This window comes from Scyliorhinus canicula, chromosome 1, assembly GCF_902713615.1.
Source record: "Scyliorhinus canicula chromosome 1, sScyCan1.1, whole genome shotgun sequence".
Classification (NCBI taxonomy): Eukaryota; Metazoa; Chordata; class Chondrichthyes; order Carcharhiniformes; family Scyliorhinidae; genus Scyliorhinus; species Scyliorhinus canicula.
In genome coordinates, this window is record NC_052146.1 from 190,951,996 (window position 1) to 190,967,740 (window position 15,745).

General features: G+C 47.0%; 1 protein-coding gene across 2 annotated transcripts in view; it reads left to right on the forward strand.

Annotated features, from left to right (window-relative positions):
• The window catches only part of adgb (androglobin), a 564,769-nt gene that overhangs the window by 200,032 nt on the left and 348,992 nt on the right, over window positions 1–15,745 (forward strand). For both annotated transcript variants that reach the window (XM_038805127.1, XM_038805138.1), the window contains exon 11: window positions 7,200–7,374. In XM_038805127.1, coding sequence (XP_038661055.1) covers window positions 7,200–7,374 — 175 coding nt within the window. The remainder of the gene's footprint in view (window positions 1–7,199; window positions 7,375–15,745) is intronic.

Below are 15,745 nucleotides of genomic sequence, written 5' to 3' on the forward strand. Positions count from 1 at the left end.
CCATAGTTATAGAAATAAATATCAAAAAATAACCATAGCTTAATGTCTATTGTTTCCCCCTTCTGAGTTAGAAGTTGTGCATTCAGTTCTCCAGAGAATCGAACCGACAGGGGACAACATGTAATTGATGGAAAAAGGAAAGTGTCATGTGAAACATCTTATAAGGGTGGCTCCCAATAGGTGGACTGTGAAAGACAGTGGAGTGATAAATCTTGTTGAATAAATGAAGGAAGTTTTTCAAATCTGCCTTCCTGGACATAAAGTCAATGTAGGTCAAGGACTAATCTTTCCTACCATTGGGACTTTGTTCATGTTTGATTTCCCAAACTTCTGGACTCCTTTGCGTCAGGAATGTGCTGCTATTCTGGATTACACTGTATTCCTTGGTCGATGTTACTATCCATCCGTCCGTCTGTTCAAGGAAAATATACAGATAGTAGTGAGAACGGCATAGAATATCGGGAAGTAGAATCAGTATGGGTGGAGATTAAGATTAAGAAAGATCATGAAATGCTGATGGGAGTAGTTTATGTGACCCCGAATACTAGTTATACCATTTGGCAGAACATTAAGCAAGATATAATTAGAGATTGTGAGAAAAGCAATGGAATAATCATAAGGAACTTTAATTCTCATATGAACTGGACAAATCTACTTGGCAACGGTAGGGTAGAAGATGAATGAGTTTGTGGAATGCTTTTGCAACAATTTTATACATCATACTTTGTGGAACCAACTTGGGATAGAGCCATTTTAGATCCAGTATTGACCCATGTGGCAGGGATAATTTGCAATCTCAAAGTAAAAGATATTCTAGAAACAAGTTGTCATAATGCAGCTGATTTCCTTGTTAAGGGTGAGAGTGACATTCTTGAATCCAAAAGAAGAATCTTAAAAAACAATACATGGGTGAGAAGGGAGAGTAAGCAAATCTTGATTGGGTGAATAGACCACAAATATGGCATTGAATAAACAATGGTAACCATTTAAAGAAAAAACAAAATTTTCAAAAAAAATTGACTACCCCATTAAAAATACTCAGTGAGGAAGATCCAGCCATGGTTTACAAAGGAGTTAAGAATAGAAAGGAAGACTTCAAATTGCGACCATGGAGTGAGTGGTCGCACATTTGGTGGCTTCCGCTCGTGGCGGTTTTTTCGGACCTTTTCCCCAGCTAACAAGAGGATTTGAGGCGGAATAAAGGTGCAGGAGAGTGAGAGTGGTGTGTGGAGCTGAGGGCCGGAATCGGTTGTTTGGAGCTGGTGTGGCGACTGCGACGCACGTGGAGATGGCGGAGGGGCAGGGAGCGACCCTGCCGGCTCAGTGGTCGATGGAACAGCTGGTGAGCTTCTTGAATGAGAAGTTTGCCCAGCAGTGGAAGGAGAGTCTGGAGGACCTGGCCTGGGCAGTGGATTTGATTAAGGCAGTAGTCGACCACATTGAGACGAGGCTGGCGGCCCAGAGTCAGGCGATCCAGAAGATGGAGGAAGTGGTGGGGCAACACGAGGAGCAGTTTGCCTCAATGGCAGCGGAGATGGGACTGATGCGCGATTAGCAGAAGCAGTTTCAGGAGAAAGTCGAGGACCTAGAGAACCGGTCGCGCAGGCAGAATATAAGAATCGTGGGCCTGTTGGAGGGGAGTGAAAGAGCCGATGCTGGCGCGTATGTGGGGAGGATGCTAGAGATGCTGCTTTGAGAGGATGCGTTTTCACTGTCGTTGGAGGTGGATCGAGCGCACAGAGCGCTAATGAGGAAGCCCCAGGGGAAAGAGCCACCGAGGGCGATGGTGGTACGGTTGCACCGGATCCTGGACAAGGAGCAGATTAGGAGGTGGGCCAGGCAGACAAGGTAGTGCACCATGGAGGGCAGTAAAATTCGAATATATCAGGATCTGGGTGCAGTTGCCCAAGAGGAGGGTGAGTTTCAACAAGGTCAAGGCAGCCTGCTACAAGAAGGGGGTGAAGTTCGGAATATTGTGCCCAGCACGTCTGTGGGTGACCTACGAAGGCCAGGAATCGTACTTAGGATCGGCGGAGGAGGCGGTAGAATTTGTCTGAGATGATGGACTGGCAGGAGATGGTGGACTTTGAATTTTTTGTGGAGATGTTATTATGATGTTGCTGTTAACTTATGTTCGGGTTATTTCTTTCTTTTTCAGCTCCAGGTCTGTTTTTTGTTAGGGACGGGGAGTTGGTCTCTTTGTTTGGGTATGGGAGAGGATGTTTTTGGATTGTTTGCACTAATGTTCGAATGGGGGTTAGGGGGAATCAACAAGATGCTAGGCGCCATGGGCACGCTAGTTCACAGAAGCGCAATGGGGGGGTGGGAGGAAGATCAGTGGGAGGATGGGGCAGGAGTTGTTGCTGGGGGTGGGGGGGGGGGGCATTTACTGCTGAAAGGGATAGGGCTTGTAAAATATAAGGGTAGGAGGATTGATGGCAGTGGGGCCCGAGGGCGGGCCTGGGGAGGTGGAACTTGCGAGGATTGAATGGGCCGGTCAAGAGGGCCTGTGTGTTTGCACATTTAAAGCGATTAAAGGCGGATGTGACCATGCTGCAAGAGACGCACCTGAAGTTGGGGGACCAGATTAGGTTGAGGAAAGGATGGGTGGGACAAGTGTTTCATTCAGTGTTGGATTCTAAAACGAGGGGGGTGCCGATTTTGGTCAATAAACGGGTGGCATTCGAGGTGGGAAGTATAGTGGCGGACTCTGGGGGGAGGTACGAATTGATAAGTGGGAAACTGGAGGGTATGCCCCGAACTGGGACGACATGGAATTTATGAGGCGGGTGGTGGGGAAGATTCCGGACCTAGACTCACCGGCTGAATATGGGGAGGGGGACTTTAATATGGTCCTGGATCCGAGACGGGACTGGTCGAGCTCGAGGTCGGGGAGGGTGTTGGCTACAGATTAGGAGCTCTGGGAGGGCAGGAGGAGGGGGGAGTGGACCCGTGGAGATTTGGGAGGCCGAGGGCAAAATAATTTTCGTTTTACTCCCATGTGCACAAGGTGTACTCCCAAATAGATTTTTCGTGGTGGATAAGACGTTGTTGGCAGGGGTGCTGGATGTCGAGTATTCGGCAATAGTGGTGTCAGACTATACCCCGCACTGGGTAGATTTACGAGTGAGTAAGGCGGGGAGGCAGTGCCCGCAATGGACGTTGGGTGTGGACTGTTAGTGGAGGAGGAGGTGCGTGAGCGGGTGAGGAAGGCGATCCGGAGGTATGTGGAGATTAATGACACGGAGGAGGTTTCGGCAGGTACTGTCTGGGAGGCACTGAAAGCAGTGGTCGGGGGAAGTTCATATCGATTCGGGCGCATAGGAAAAAGGTGGAGCGGGTGGAATTAGAAAGGCTAGTGGAGGAAGTCCTACAGGTGGACCGGAGATATGCAGAGATTCTGGGGGAAGGGCTGGTAAAGGAACGCCAGAGGCTGCAAATGGAGTTTGGGTTGGAATGGTAAGCACAGGTAAGGCGGTAAGGCAGCTGTGAAGGGTGAGAGGGGCCGTATACGACTAAGGGGAAAAAGCGAGCAGGATGTTAGTGCACCAGTTGAGGAAGCTGGAGGCTGCGAGATAAATTGGGCAAGTGAAGGACACGGGAGGGAACACATTCTTGAACCCAGTGGGGGTGAATTGGTTGTTTAGGGAGTTTTGTAGTGAACTATTTAAGTCTGAAACCCCGGCCGGGGAGGCGGGGATGAGGAGGTTTCTGGGAGGGTTGGAGTTCCTGAAGGTGGACGAGGAGTTGGTGGGGTGCTTGGAGGCGATGCAATCGGGTAAGGCCCCGGGACTGGACGGGTACACGGTGGAATTCTACAAGAAGTTCTCGGGGGGTGTTGGGACCGCGGTTGGTAAGGGTCTTCAATGATGATAATGATAATAATAATATTAGCTTATTAAGTAGGCTTCAATGAAGTTACTGTGAAAAGCCCCTAGTCGCCACATTCCGGCGCCTGAATCAAAGGAGCTGGGAGTGCTCCCCCGACATTGTCACAGGCTTCGATCGCCTTCATTTTAAAATGGGACAAGGACCCGGAAAACTGTGGGTCATATAGGCCGATCTCTCTGTTAAATGTGGATGCCAAACTGTTAGTGAAGATCCTGGCCACAAAGATAGAGGATTGCGTCCCAGGGGTAATTGGGGAGGACCAGATGGGGTTCGTTAAGGGGCAGCATTTGGCAACCAACATTAAGAGGTTGCTTAATGTAATCATGATGCCTCCAGTGGGGCACAAGATGAAGATGGTGGTGGCCATGGACCCAGAGAAGGCCTTTGATTGGCTGGAGTGGGAATACTTGTGGGAGGTCCTGGGGCGGTTTGGGTTTGGGCAGGGATTTGTGGGTTGGGTCCGGTTGCTATACCAGGCACCGGTGGCGAGTGTGCGGACGAATCAGGAGAGATCGGACTACTTCAGGTTACATCGGGGGCGGGGTGGGTGCAAGACAGGGATGTCCACTTTCCCCGCTGTTGTTGCCTTGGCTAAAGAGCCGTTGGCATTGAGAGCATCGAGGTTGTGCAGGAGGTTGTGTGCAGCGGGTGGGTGGAATGCAGGGTCTCGCTTTACCCGGACGATCTGATCCTGTACATATCAGACCCTCTGGGGGGAATTGGAGGGATTATGGGGATATCAGAGGAATTTGGCCTGTTTTCGGGATACAAATTGAATATGGGTAAGAGTGAGGTCTTTGCGGTCCAGGCAAGGGGGCAGTAGAAGAGATTGAGTGAGATGCCGTTCAAGGTGGTGGGAGGGAGCTTTCGATATTTGGGTATCCAGGTGGCGCGGGAGTGGGAGCAGCTGCATGAACTGAATTTGGGGCGGCTGGTAGAACCGAGGAGGAGGGATTTGCGGAGGTGGGATGCGCTCCCGTTGTCATTGCCGGGCAGGTACAGACAGTTAAAATAACGGTCCTCCCAGGTTTTTGTTTGTTTTCCAGAGTCTCCCAATCTTTATTCCCAAGGTGTTTGTCAAAAAGGCGAATGCAAAGATCTCAGCATTTGTTTGGGCGGGTAAAACCCGACGGGTGAAGTGGGTAGTGGGGGAGAGGTCGGTATGGGAACAGGTGGAGGTGGCCTCATGTAAGGGCATGGTTTGGGGGGCATTATTGAAGGCACCTCTGCCGTTCTCACCGGCTCGATACTCCAAAAGCTCAGTAGTAATGGCAGCCTCAGGGTGTTGGGACAGTGGAGACAGCACATGGAATTAGAGGGGGCATCGGTGTGGACGCCGATGTGTGATAATCACCGGGTCGCTCCAGGGGGGTGGACGCGGGCAGGGATCGAGAGATTTGGGGATCTATTCATTGATGAGGGTTTCCTGAGCCTGGAGGAACTGGAGGAGGAGTTTGAGTTGCCAGGGGGAAAATATGTTCCCGAACCTGCAGGTGAGGGATTTTCTGTGGAGGCAGGTTTCAACCTTCCCGCACCTACCATCCCAGGGGCTACAGAATAAGCTGGTGTCGAGAACAAGAGTAAGAATGGGGAAGGTCTCAGAGATCTTTAAGAAGTGGGAGGGGGCCCCGATAGCGGAGGTGAAGATAAAGTTGGAAGAAGAGCTGAGTGGGGAGTAGGAGGCCGGATTATGGGAGGAGGCCCTGAGGAGAGTTAATGCATCCTCGTTGTGCGCCAGGCTCAGCCTGTTACAGTTTAAGATGGTCCACAGGGCACACATGACTGTGGCACCGATGAGCAGTTTCTTTGAGATGGTGGAGGATAGGAGTGGGCAACGTGCGGGGGGTACTGTGAACCGTTGGGTTTTTTATTGAAATTTGATGTTTAAAATTGTTTAAATTATAAATGCCTCTAAGTATTTTCTAAAAAAAAATAGAAAAGAAGAGATTCTCCGTTTCTGAGACTAAGTGTTGATGCCAACGTAGAATTAGTGGGCTTTCACGACAACAAAACTGCCACCAAACCTGGACTGATTCAGCGAATGTGGAGGGGCTAGCTGTGGTGCCATGTGGAACACAATCGATTCCAATGAAAAATGGTGCAGGATTCGCCGGGTCTGTGAATGACACTCGGGAGGCTGACAAGCTGCAGCCGTAAATACATATAATCCCTGCACACACCTCATCCCAGCCAACAAGATGGCACTGGTTGTGCTGGAGTGCGCCCATGCACTGATGGGTTGGCTGAGGTCAGAGGGCACCTAGAGGGTTGTTCTGGAGGGGAGGGGGGGGGGGGGGGGGGGGAGGACACCTGTACAACCCATGACCCTAAGTTCACAGTGGGCTATTAGCGGCGTGCGCAGCTGCATAGCTGCCTTGTCAGCTGTGGAATGGTGTTTGTGCCCGTCCACCCCTTCCTCACAGCCCAGCCCCGTTACTCCTCCAGCCCTGGAAGAAACCCCCGGCCAGCGGCACAACTGTCAGCACAATATGGTAATGTTGGGCACTTTCTGTATCCCCTCTCTCTCAATCAGCAGCCACGATACCAATTCCATGATTTTTAAAAGCACAAGTGAACCGCGCCATCATGAACTCGGCCCATCAGAGGCGGAGCATCGTGGAGGCCCTGGGGAATTGCAAAATAGGCCCGTTAATGATATGCAAACGGTGTTTACTGTATGTGCGTTCCGGACCGCATTGATGCCGCTGTCGAGGTGACGGAGAATTGTGATTTGGCGTCAAATCGGCGCCCGCTGCGATTTCGGCATCGGAACCTATTCTCCGCCCAATCACTTTTTGTGATTTTGGCCTTACTACCTTTCTAATGCTGCAAAGAAAGGTAGTCAACCTAAGAATTGGGAGAGTTTTAGAAGCAAGCAGAGGGCTACAAAAAATGACACAGAGCCAGGATTGAACCTGGGACCTCAGCGCCGTGAGGCAGCAGGGCTAACCCACTGCACCACCGTGCTGCCCCACAAAAAATGTAATTAAGAAAGGAAAAAAAAGATTGTGATAAAGTAGCTAGAAATATAAAAAACGATTGGAAAAAGCTTTCAAAAGTACATGAACAGGAGAGTAGCTACAGTAAAAATTAGTTTCTTGGAGGGAGAGATAGAAGACATTATTATGGGGAATGAAGAAATGGCAGAGATACAAAAAATAATCTTTCCTGCTCCTATTTCTTAGGTTCTTATGTTTACATTCATACAACAAGTCTTAAAATCTCAAATACTGCAATCAGTACACTACCATGCCCATCCTAAGTTTTGTTTCGATTCAGTGAGTTTGTGCTTCTTTTGCATCTTGTAGGCTGATTCTTCAGAGAAGTTGCGACACTATGGACTTTCCCATGCACATAGCCACCCAGTGCTGATTACAAGGACCAGGTCTTGTCCCCTTGTAAACCCACCAGAGATAATTCCAATTCCACGGTGGAAGCTTATCCGACCACGAAATCGTGCTATTCCAATAGCTGATCCAAAAGGTATTGTTACTTTAAAGTTTGACAATTGTTATGATCATGTGGGGTTCTGGAAATCAAAGTAACCAAACTTTCTTGAACAACACCCAAATGAAGAAATTACCACAGAATTTCACTTTTTCTAACTTTCTCTCACAATAAACATAAATCAATGGGCAAATCTTACTAGAGCAAAGTTAAAACTCATACTTGGAATAACAGAGACAACTGTCACTGTTTGGTTGCAATGGAACTGCATCCTGTCCCCTTTTCAAACTTCCTGTGATCATTGAATTTAACAAATAGGAAAGGTGTATAGGTTTGTTTTAATACTCCCCCTCCTTTTCAAAATTGTACATTAACAGACCTTTAGGACCCAGCTCTTCTGTTTCTCTTTGTCTCTGCTTCTTAATTTTAACTTCCTTCCTATTGGTACCGTTTCCAGTTCAAGGCTCGCCAAGTCACATGCACCAGTATTTCTTATTAATCTGTCATGAGTGTGTCCCTTTAAGAAATGTTATTGTCTTATCACATGGCTTCAGTGATGTCATTGTGTGGGTGGAGCTGGGCTGTGGCTCTGTGGGTTTTACTTTCGCTTTGAGTTTGGACTGGATTTGAACTGCACAGGTTGAAATAAGTTTTTCTCCATCATCATTTTAAAAGCTGTTTCCAGCTTGATAACATAAGATATAATTGCTCTCTGGAAGGAATTCAAACCTGCTGTTGGAAAGGGGAACAAGGGTATTAATAACAAGTCTTATACCAGTAAGAATACCAAATGCTGGGCCACACCTTTGAAAAGGGGTTTCTGGTTTTACTTGGATTTTGTTACTGAATTGGAACAGCTAAAGGGGGAATTCATTAAGAGGTTTACATAGATTACTGTAGCTGTGTGGGGTCTTTATGTTTGTAGTTGATAAAAATGCTGACTGTGTGTTTACACAAATGTTAACTGAATTTGTAGAATAAAGCTTGTTTTTTGATTAAAAGCACCTAAGAACTCTGTCGAATAACAACTGAAAGGCAGCTCATGTGCTCATCGTAACCAAAATCAATAAACAGTTATAGGTCAGAATAATGCCATAATATACTTTGGTGTTTTCTAAACCCTAGCACATAACAAATCAAAAACATTACAATTGATTTTTTTTCACAATTGACACAAACATTTAAGTAGTTTTTCAGATTTATAATAACAATTTCAGATTTCTCAAACATTTTAAAGTAATTACAAATTTTCCTTAATGCTACTGCTTCCAGGTCAAAGCCCATCACACAAGTAAAATTATTTACTCTTTATAAAAACTTTCAATTTTTAAAAAGTTGCATCCATGTATTTTCACACTATGACTATTTTTTGTCTTGTGATCTTGAAAGTTAACAGGAGATACTAAATTTGTGATGTACAAGTCTCGGTTGAAGCAGAAGAGTTAGAAGGGAGAACATTTGTGACCAGTAACTGATTAGAGGCACATTGGAAATGAGTAAAACAAGGAATCGAAGATAACCGGATAGATTGGAAATTCGCTAATTTCAGATGTTGAGATGATGATTTCCGGGCTGGTAGATCCTGATTGAACACCTGTCATTTGCTATTCTATCCATTGCCTTTCATCCTTCCCTCCCCAAACATTTGTATAGTAGCTTAGATGTACTAAAGAATCCCAACATGCTTCAGAGACATGTGGTGCAACAGAATTTAATACTGAGCCACGTAAAGAGATGTTAGGCCAGATGACTAAAATCTTGGTAATGCAAGTTTCTTAAGAAAAGAGATGTGGAACAATTTATGCAGGACACTTCAGAGCCCAGAATTCCAAGGGCAGAAGGCACAACTGCAATGGTGAAGTGAGAAACCAGAGTTTGTGGAGAGACTAGACCAGGCTGAGTGCAAATAACTCATTGTATGGCTGGAGGAGATGACAGAGATGGGAAGGGCAAGACCATGGAGGGATGAGAAAAGACAGATATAAATTTTAAATCAGTGTATCTCAAATGGAAACCAGTGTAGATCAGAGTGCACTGCTGTCATGGTGAATGGACAAGGTAAGTCACAGTCATAGAATTTACAGTGCAGGAGGCCATTCGGCCCATCGACTCTGCACCGGCTCTTGGAAAGAGTACCCTACCCAAGCCCACACCTCCACCCTATCCCCATAACCCAGTAACCCCACCCAACACTAAGGGCAATTTTGGACACAAAGGGCAATTTATCATGGCCTAACCTGCACATCTTTGGACTGTGGGAGGAAACCGGAGCACCCGGAGGAAACCCACGCGCACACGGGGAGAATGTGCAGACTCTGCACAGACAGTGACCCAAGCCAGGAATTGAACCTGGGACCCTGGAGCTGTAAAGCAATTGTGCTAACCACAATGCCACCGTGCTGCCCCAAAGGGTTTGAAGGTATGGACAATAGAGCTTTGGGTCAGCTTAGGTTCAGAGGGTCGCAGATGGAGACCAGCCAGCACTCTATTGCAGAGTACATGCTGTACTCAGCCAGCCTGTACTTGCAAAATCTATTCCAAAAGGTTTATTGTTGGAAGTGATTCTGCGAGTGGGTCACATTTGCTGAACAATCCTGACTGTGCTGATAGTTACATTAACAACCAAATTATGATTTGTCAGTCAAGCTTAAATGTGGATCATTTATGCTTGTTGGAAGCAACATACATTCATACACAGGGACATGTTTTCTGCAAATAAAAGGAATATGTTCAAGCCTTGGGCCTTTTTTGAATTTCCCAGAAACATGAGGAGCCCACAGTTCACTATTGTTCTTTTCTTTTATTCATTTTTATTGGATATGAGCTTCGCTGGCTTGGCCAGTATTTGATGCCCATCTCTATTTGCCCTTGAGAAGGTGTTAGTGAGCTGCCTTCTTGAACCACTGCAGTCCATGTGATGTAGGTACACCCACAATGCTGTTAGGGAGGTATTTCCAGCTGAGCAGGGCCAGGCGCAGTGATTATGATTGACAAGAGGGTGGGGGGGGGGGGGGGAGACACCTCTGGTCCGTATGGTAACATGGAACGTGAGGGGGTTGGGGAGTGCCGGTGAAGCAAGCTAGCGTTTTCTCGCATTTGAAGAGGTTGAAAGCTGACGCGGTGCTACTGCAAGAGACCCACTTGAGAGTAAAGGACTAGGTGAGACTTTGGAAGGGCTGGGTGAGTTAGGTTTTTCACTCTGGCTTTGATAGCAGGGCCTGGGGGTAGCAAAACTGGTGGGTAAAGGAGCAAGATTTCAGATGGAGACATTGGTGGCTGACCGGGACAGGGGGCAACAGGTCGGTTATGGAGACAGGTGTTTTGGAGGGGAAGTTGATGCTGTTGGTTAGCGTGTACACCCCAAATTGGGAAAACGTATGGTTTGAAGATGATGTTGGCTGCCATATCGAATTTGGATGCGCATCAGCTAATACCGGGTGTTGGAGGAAGGGGGGATGGGGGCCTCGAATACACTGCTGAAATAGGCCTAAGCCACATTCGCTGACCCACTCGGGGGTGGGGAGATTGCGTTTATGAATGAAATGGGGGAGCGGACCGGACCCGACCCATGGAGGTTTCTGCACCCACGGTGTAGCGAGTATTCTTTCTTTTTACCAGTGCATAATGTGTATTCAAGGATCATGGGGAAGGCGTTGTTGTCGGGGGTGAAGAAAGCGGAAGTGATTCTCATCTCAGACCAAATATGGATGCCAAGAATCTAGCCAAGGTGTTGGTGCGCATATTGGAGGTGTGCCTCCTGAAGGTGATTGGGGAGGATCAGACAGGATTCGTAAAGGGCAGCAGTTGTCTCCACTTTTAGTGGATGTGGTCCTGAATAAGGGACCGGCATGGAGGTTGGATGTGGGGCTGCTGGCTGACCTGAATTTCTGTGCAAGGATGGGAAAGGTGATTGAAGATTATGTGAGGTTTACTTGGAACATGGAGGTTTCGCCGTAAGTGGTTTGGGAGGCGCTGAAGGAGTTGGTAAGGGGCGAGATCATTTTGTTTCAGGCTAAGGTGGACAGGGAGGCAACAGAGGAGTGGCAGTGGTAGGCAGAGGAAATCTTGGAAGTGGATGGGAAGTATATAGAGGATTCTACCCCGGATGTTCAGGTGAGGAGAAAGGAATGACAGGCAAGGTTCGACCTTCTGTCCACAGGAAAAGGTGGTTCAGCATTTAAAGCGGGCGTAGGGGGTTGTTTATGAGTATTGGGAGAAGGCCAGTTGCTTGCTGGCGGACCAGCTTCACTGGCAGGCAGCTGCGAGAGAGATTGTTCAGGTCTGTGATGGGGCAGGAGAGTTGGTGCTAGTGCCGGAACAGGTGAGCAAGGCCTTTGAGGAGTTTTATAGAAAGTTGTACAGGTCGGAGTCTCCAGGGGATGAGTCAGATATGAAAGAGTTTTTGAGGGGGCTGGAGGAGAGGGCAGGGCTGGAAGAGCCAGTGGTGATGGAAGAGGTTTGTGCAACAATAGGGAAGATGCAGATGGGTAAGGCACCGGGGCGGATGGGTTCCCGGTGGAGTTTTGTAAAATGTTTTTGGATAAGTTGGCGCCACTGTTGGTGGATCTATTTGAGGATGCAGTAGGTAAGGAGGCACTGCCAGAGACAATGGGACTAGCATCCATTTTGTTGCTGTTAAAGAAGGAAAAGGACGCTACGGAGTGCGAATCGTATAGGCCAATATCTCTGCTAAATATGGATGCCAAGATTTGGCCAAGGTGTTGGTGCGTAGGTTAGAGAGTGCCACCCGAAGGTGATTGGGGAGAATCAGACGGGATGCGTAAAGGGCAGCAAATGTCTTTGAATATGGGGCGTCTGTTACATGTGGTGCTCTCTCTGGCAGAAGGGAGGGAGTTGGAGTTAGTGGTGGCTTTGGATGTGGAGAAGGTGCTTGGTCACGTGGAGTGGAATTATTTGTTTGCGGTGTTGGAGAGATTTGGGATTGAGCCTAAGTTTGTAATGTGGGTTAAATTGTTATAAAGGGAACTGAAGGCGAGTGTGCGCATGAATGAGGTGGACCAGGTATTTTCAGTTACATAGTGGATTGAGGCAGTCGTGCCCCATATCCCCCTCCTGTTTACGCTTGCGATAGGGCCCTTGGCCATAGCGCTGAGGTGCTCCCATAAATGGAAGGGGATAGTGAGGTGGGTGGGGGTTGGAACATAGGTATCTCTGTCTGCTGATGATTTGTTGTCGTCCATCTCCAAACCGGGTTCTTCAGTGGGGGATATAATGGGACTGCTCAGGAGATTAAGAGCTTTTTCAGGTTATAAATTGAATCTGGAAAAGAGGAGTGTTTTTCGGTGTTTTTTTTCCAGGGGCAGGGGCTGGTTGGGGGTTTGCCGTTCGGGTGGCAACCACCCACTTGGTATTTGGGAGTACAGGTGGCTCAGGAATGAGCCCGGCTCCATAAATTGAATTTCATGAGCCTGGTGGCTAGGGTAAAGCTGGATTTATTGAGATGGGACAGTCTTCCACAATTGTTGGTAGGCCAGCTGCAGGCGATTAAGATGAATATTCTGCCACGGTTTTTATTTTGACTTCAGTGCCTCCAAGCCTTTTTGTCCAAAACCTTTTTATGGGGGTGGTACGGTTGATTTTGTCAGGTGGGCAGGTAAATTAGGAAGCAATGCTTCAGAGAGGGCGGCAGCCAGGGGACCTGGCCCTTCCTGACCTGTTGTAGTATTATTGGGCGGTGAATGCTGAGGTGGTGTGGTTTGGGGCAGGGAGTTGCAGGCTGTGTGTGTGAAGATGGAGACAGGCTCTTGTAAGGGGTCAGGGCTGGGCTGCGGACACTGGCAACGGCTCCGCTCCCGTTTGCCCCAGAGAAATCTTCGTTGAGTCGGTCGTGGTGGCCACATTGTAGATATGGAGGCAATTTTGGCTGCACTTTAGGTTAGGGGCAAGGGAATCATGGGTTTGAGCCAGGGAGGATGGATGCTATGTTTTCGGGATGGGAAGAGTGGGGTGTGATGGGAATTTCTAGAATTATTTCTACAAGGTTGCCCCTTAAACAATGCTAATCAATAGTGATGCAATAACCCTTAACTGATATCTTTATTTCCATTTAAAACAACAAAAACATCTCAGATCCAAATCCACTTTTAAATACAGTTAGCACTCAGGAATACTTGCTGAATAGAGATGTCTTGGACACTCCACTTTGAGAAAGAGAGATCTTTTGAGACTGCTTGAAAGAATAATATAAGAATAATGTAAAATATCTGGCTGTATTTCTTTCGAAACCTTCTAGCAAAAAAACTAACTCTGATAAATCTCAACATCTGACAGCTTCAACCCTTGGCTCCTCCCATTAACTACACCATTTAATTATCTACTCTTCAAGTCCATTAGCCTAAACTTTTATGATGCTTTAAATGAACCTCTGGTTCTAAAAATCCTAGCTGTCTTTCAAAAAAAACAAGATTTTTTAATAAACATGACCACAGCAGTCACACACACTAACCCAGGCTTTTAACCCTTCCTCCACCAAATACATACAATGCGATATATATGAAATTACTACATTCATCACACGTCCCCCTTAAAAATGAGCCAGCAGTATAAAAAGATGAATTTCCAAAGCTGTTTAACTCTAAACATTACTGATTACTAAGCACTACTAATACTCTAAGATACATATCGTATTACATTTCAGCATGAAAATATAAACATGAGTATAGTCCATTTCAGTCTTTCTTTTCTCCCTTCAAATGTTCCAGTCTTCACATTTCAAAGCAGTGATAAAGCATGTGCATGTGGAGTCACGTTTTCTCTCCCTGCTGCATGTATGTAAGTTAAATTGTTGTCACAATAAACTCCCTCTAAACAATGAATTGCCAGCAACATAAATGTCAAAATGTTGCAAAGCCAAAAACTCAATTTCTCCTTCTCAATGGCTGAATTTTTCTTTTGATGAATATTTGGTTTCCTAGAATAATAACTAACAGGGTGTTCGATTCTTTTGTCCTCTTCCTTTAACAGAACAGCACCAACAGCCACATCACTCGCATCAATTGCCACCCTAAATTGCTTGACATAATTAGGTGCAGAGGGGGTACAATTTTCAGACTATCAAATGCCCCCTGACATTTTGTTGCCCACTGAAAATTCCTGTGCCTTTTCAGAGGATTAGTCAGTGGAGCACCCGCACTGCTAAAACTTGGCATGGATTTCCACTCATGCCCAAAAATCTCCAAACTTCTCTCCTCGTTGATGATATTGAAAGCTCCCCAATAGCTTTTGTTTTCACATCCCGTGGGGCCTCCTGACCATATCTAATTGGATGGCCTAAGAACATGACTTGAACATGCGCAAATTCATTTTTAGCCAGGTTGACGATCAATCCAGCTGCCTGTAGTCGATTGAATAATTCCTTTAAATGTTCAAAATGCTCATTCCACATTTGATTAAACACCACAAATCGTCACTGTACACTGCACAGTTATTTAGTCCAGAAATTTTGTTGGTTAATCTTTGGAATGTTGCTGCCCGATTCACACACACACAATTTACAGTGCAGAAGGAGGCCATTCGGCCCATCTAGTCTGCACCGGCTCTTGGAAAGAGCACCCTACCCAAGGTCAATACCTCCACCCTATCCCCATAACCCAGTAACCTCACCCAACACTGACGGTAATTTTGGACACTAAGGGCAATTTATCATGGCCAATCCACCTAACCTGCACATCTTTGGATGTGGGAGGAAACCGGAGCACCTGGAGGAAACCCACGCATACACGGGGAGGATGTGCAGACTCCGCACAGACAGTGACCCAAGCCGGAATCGAACCTGGGACCCTGGAGCTGTGAAGCATTTGTGCTATCCACAATGCTACCATGCTGCCCATTAAACTCCAAATGGCACAACTTTAAACTGATATAGATTATTTAGTTCACAAAAGCCAAAACTTCCTTTGCCCTGTCTGATAAAGGTACTGCCAGTATCCTTAAGCAAGTTCAAGTTTAGGAATAATATTCCTTTGTCCAACCTTTTCAACACAGTCTTCCAAACGAGGAGTAGCAACGAAATTGACTTCGTAACTGCGTTGTCTTTTTTATAGTCCACACACAATGGGCTGGATTCTCTTTTCCTGCGTCTAACTGCTGATGCCAATGGAGGATCCGTAGTGTTCCACGACGGAAAATCGGCTGCAGACCCGCACCGATTCGGCTACTGGTGAAGGACTAGGACCGGCATTGCGTTAAACACCCGCGGAACATGCGGAAAATGGTGGGAGAATCACCAAGTCCGTGCTGGATATGCGCAGGACTGACAAGCTGCAGCTGCGCATACGTTTACACCCCCCATATGCCCTCTCTCTCTCCGCAGCCGCCACACCAGGCTCGTGACTGTTCAGACCACATGTGGCCCGTGCCGTCAGTAACTCAGCCCGTTGGAGGCGGA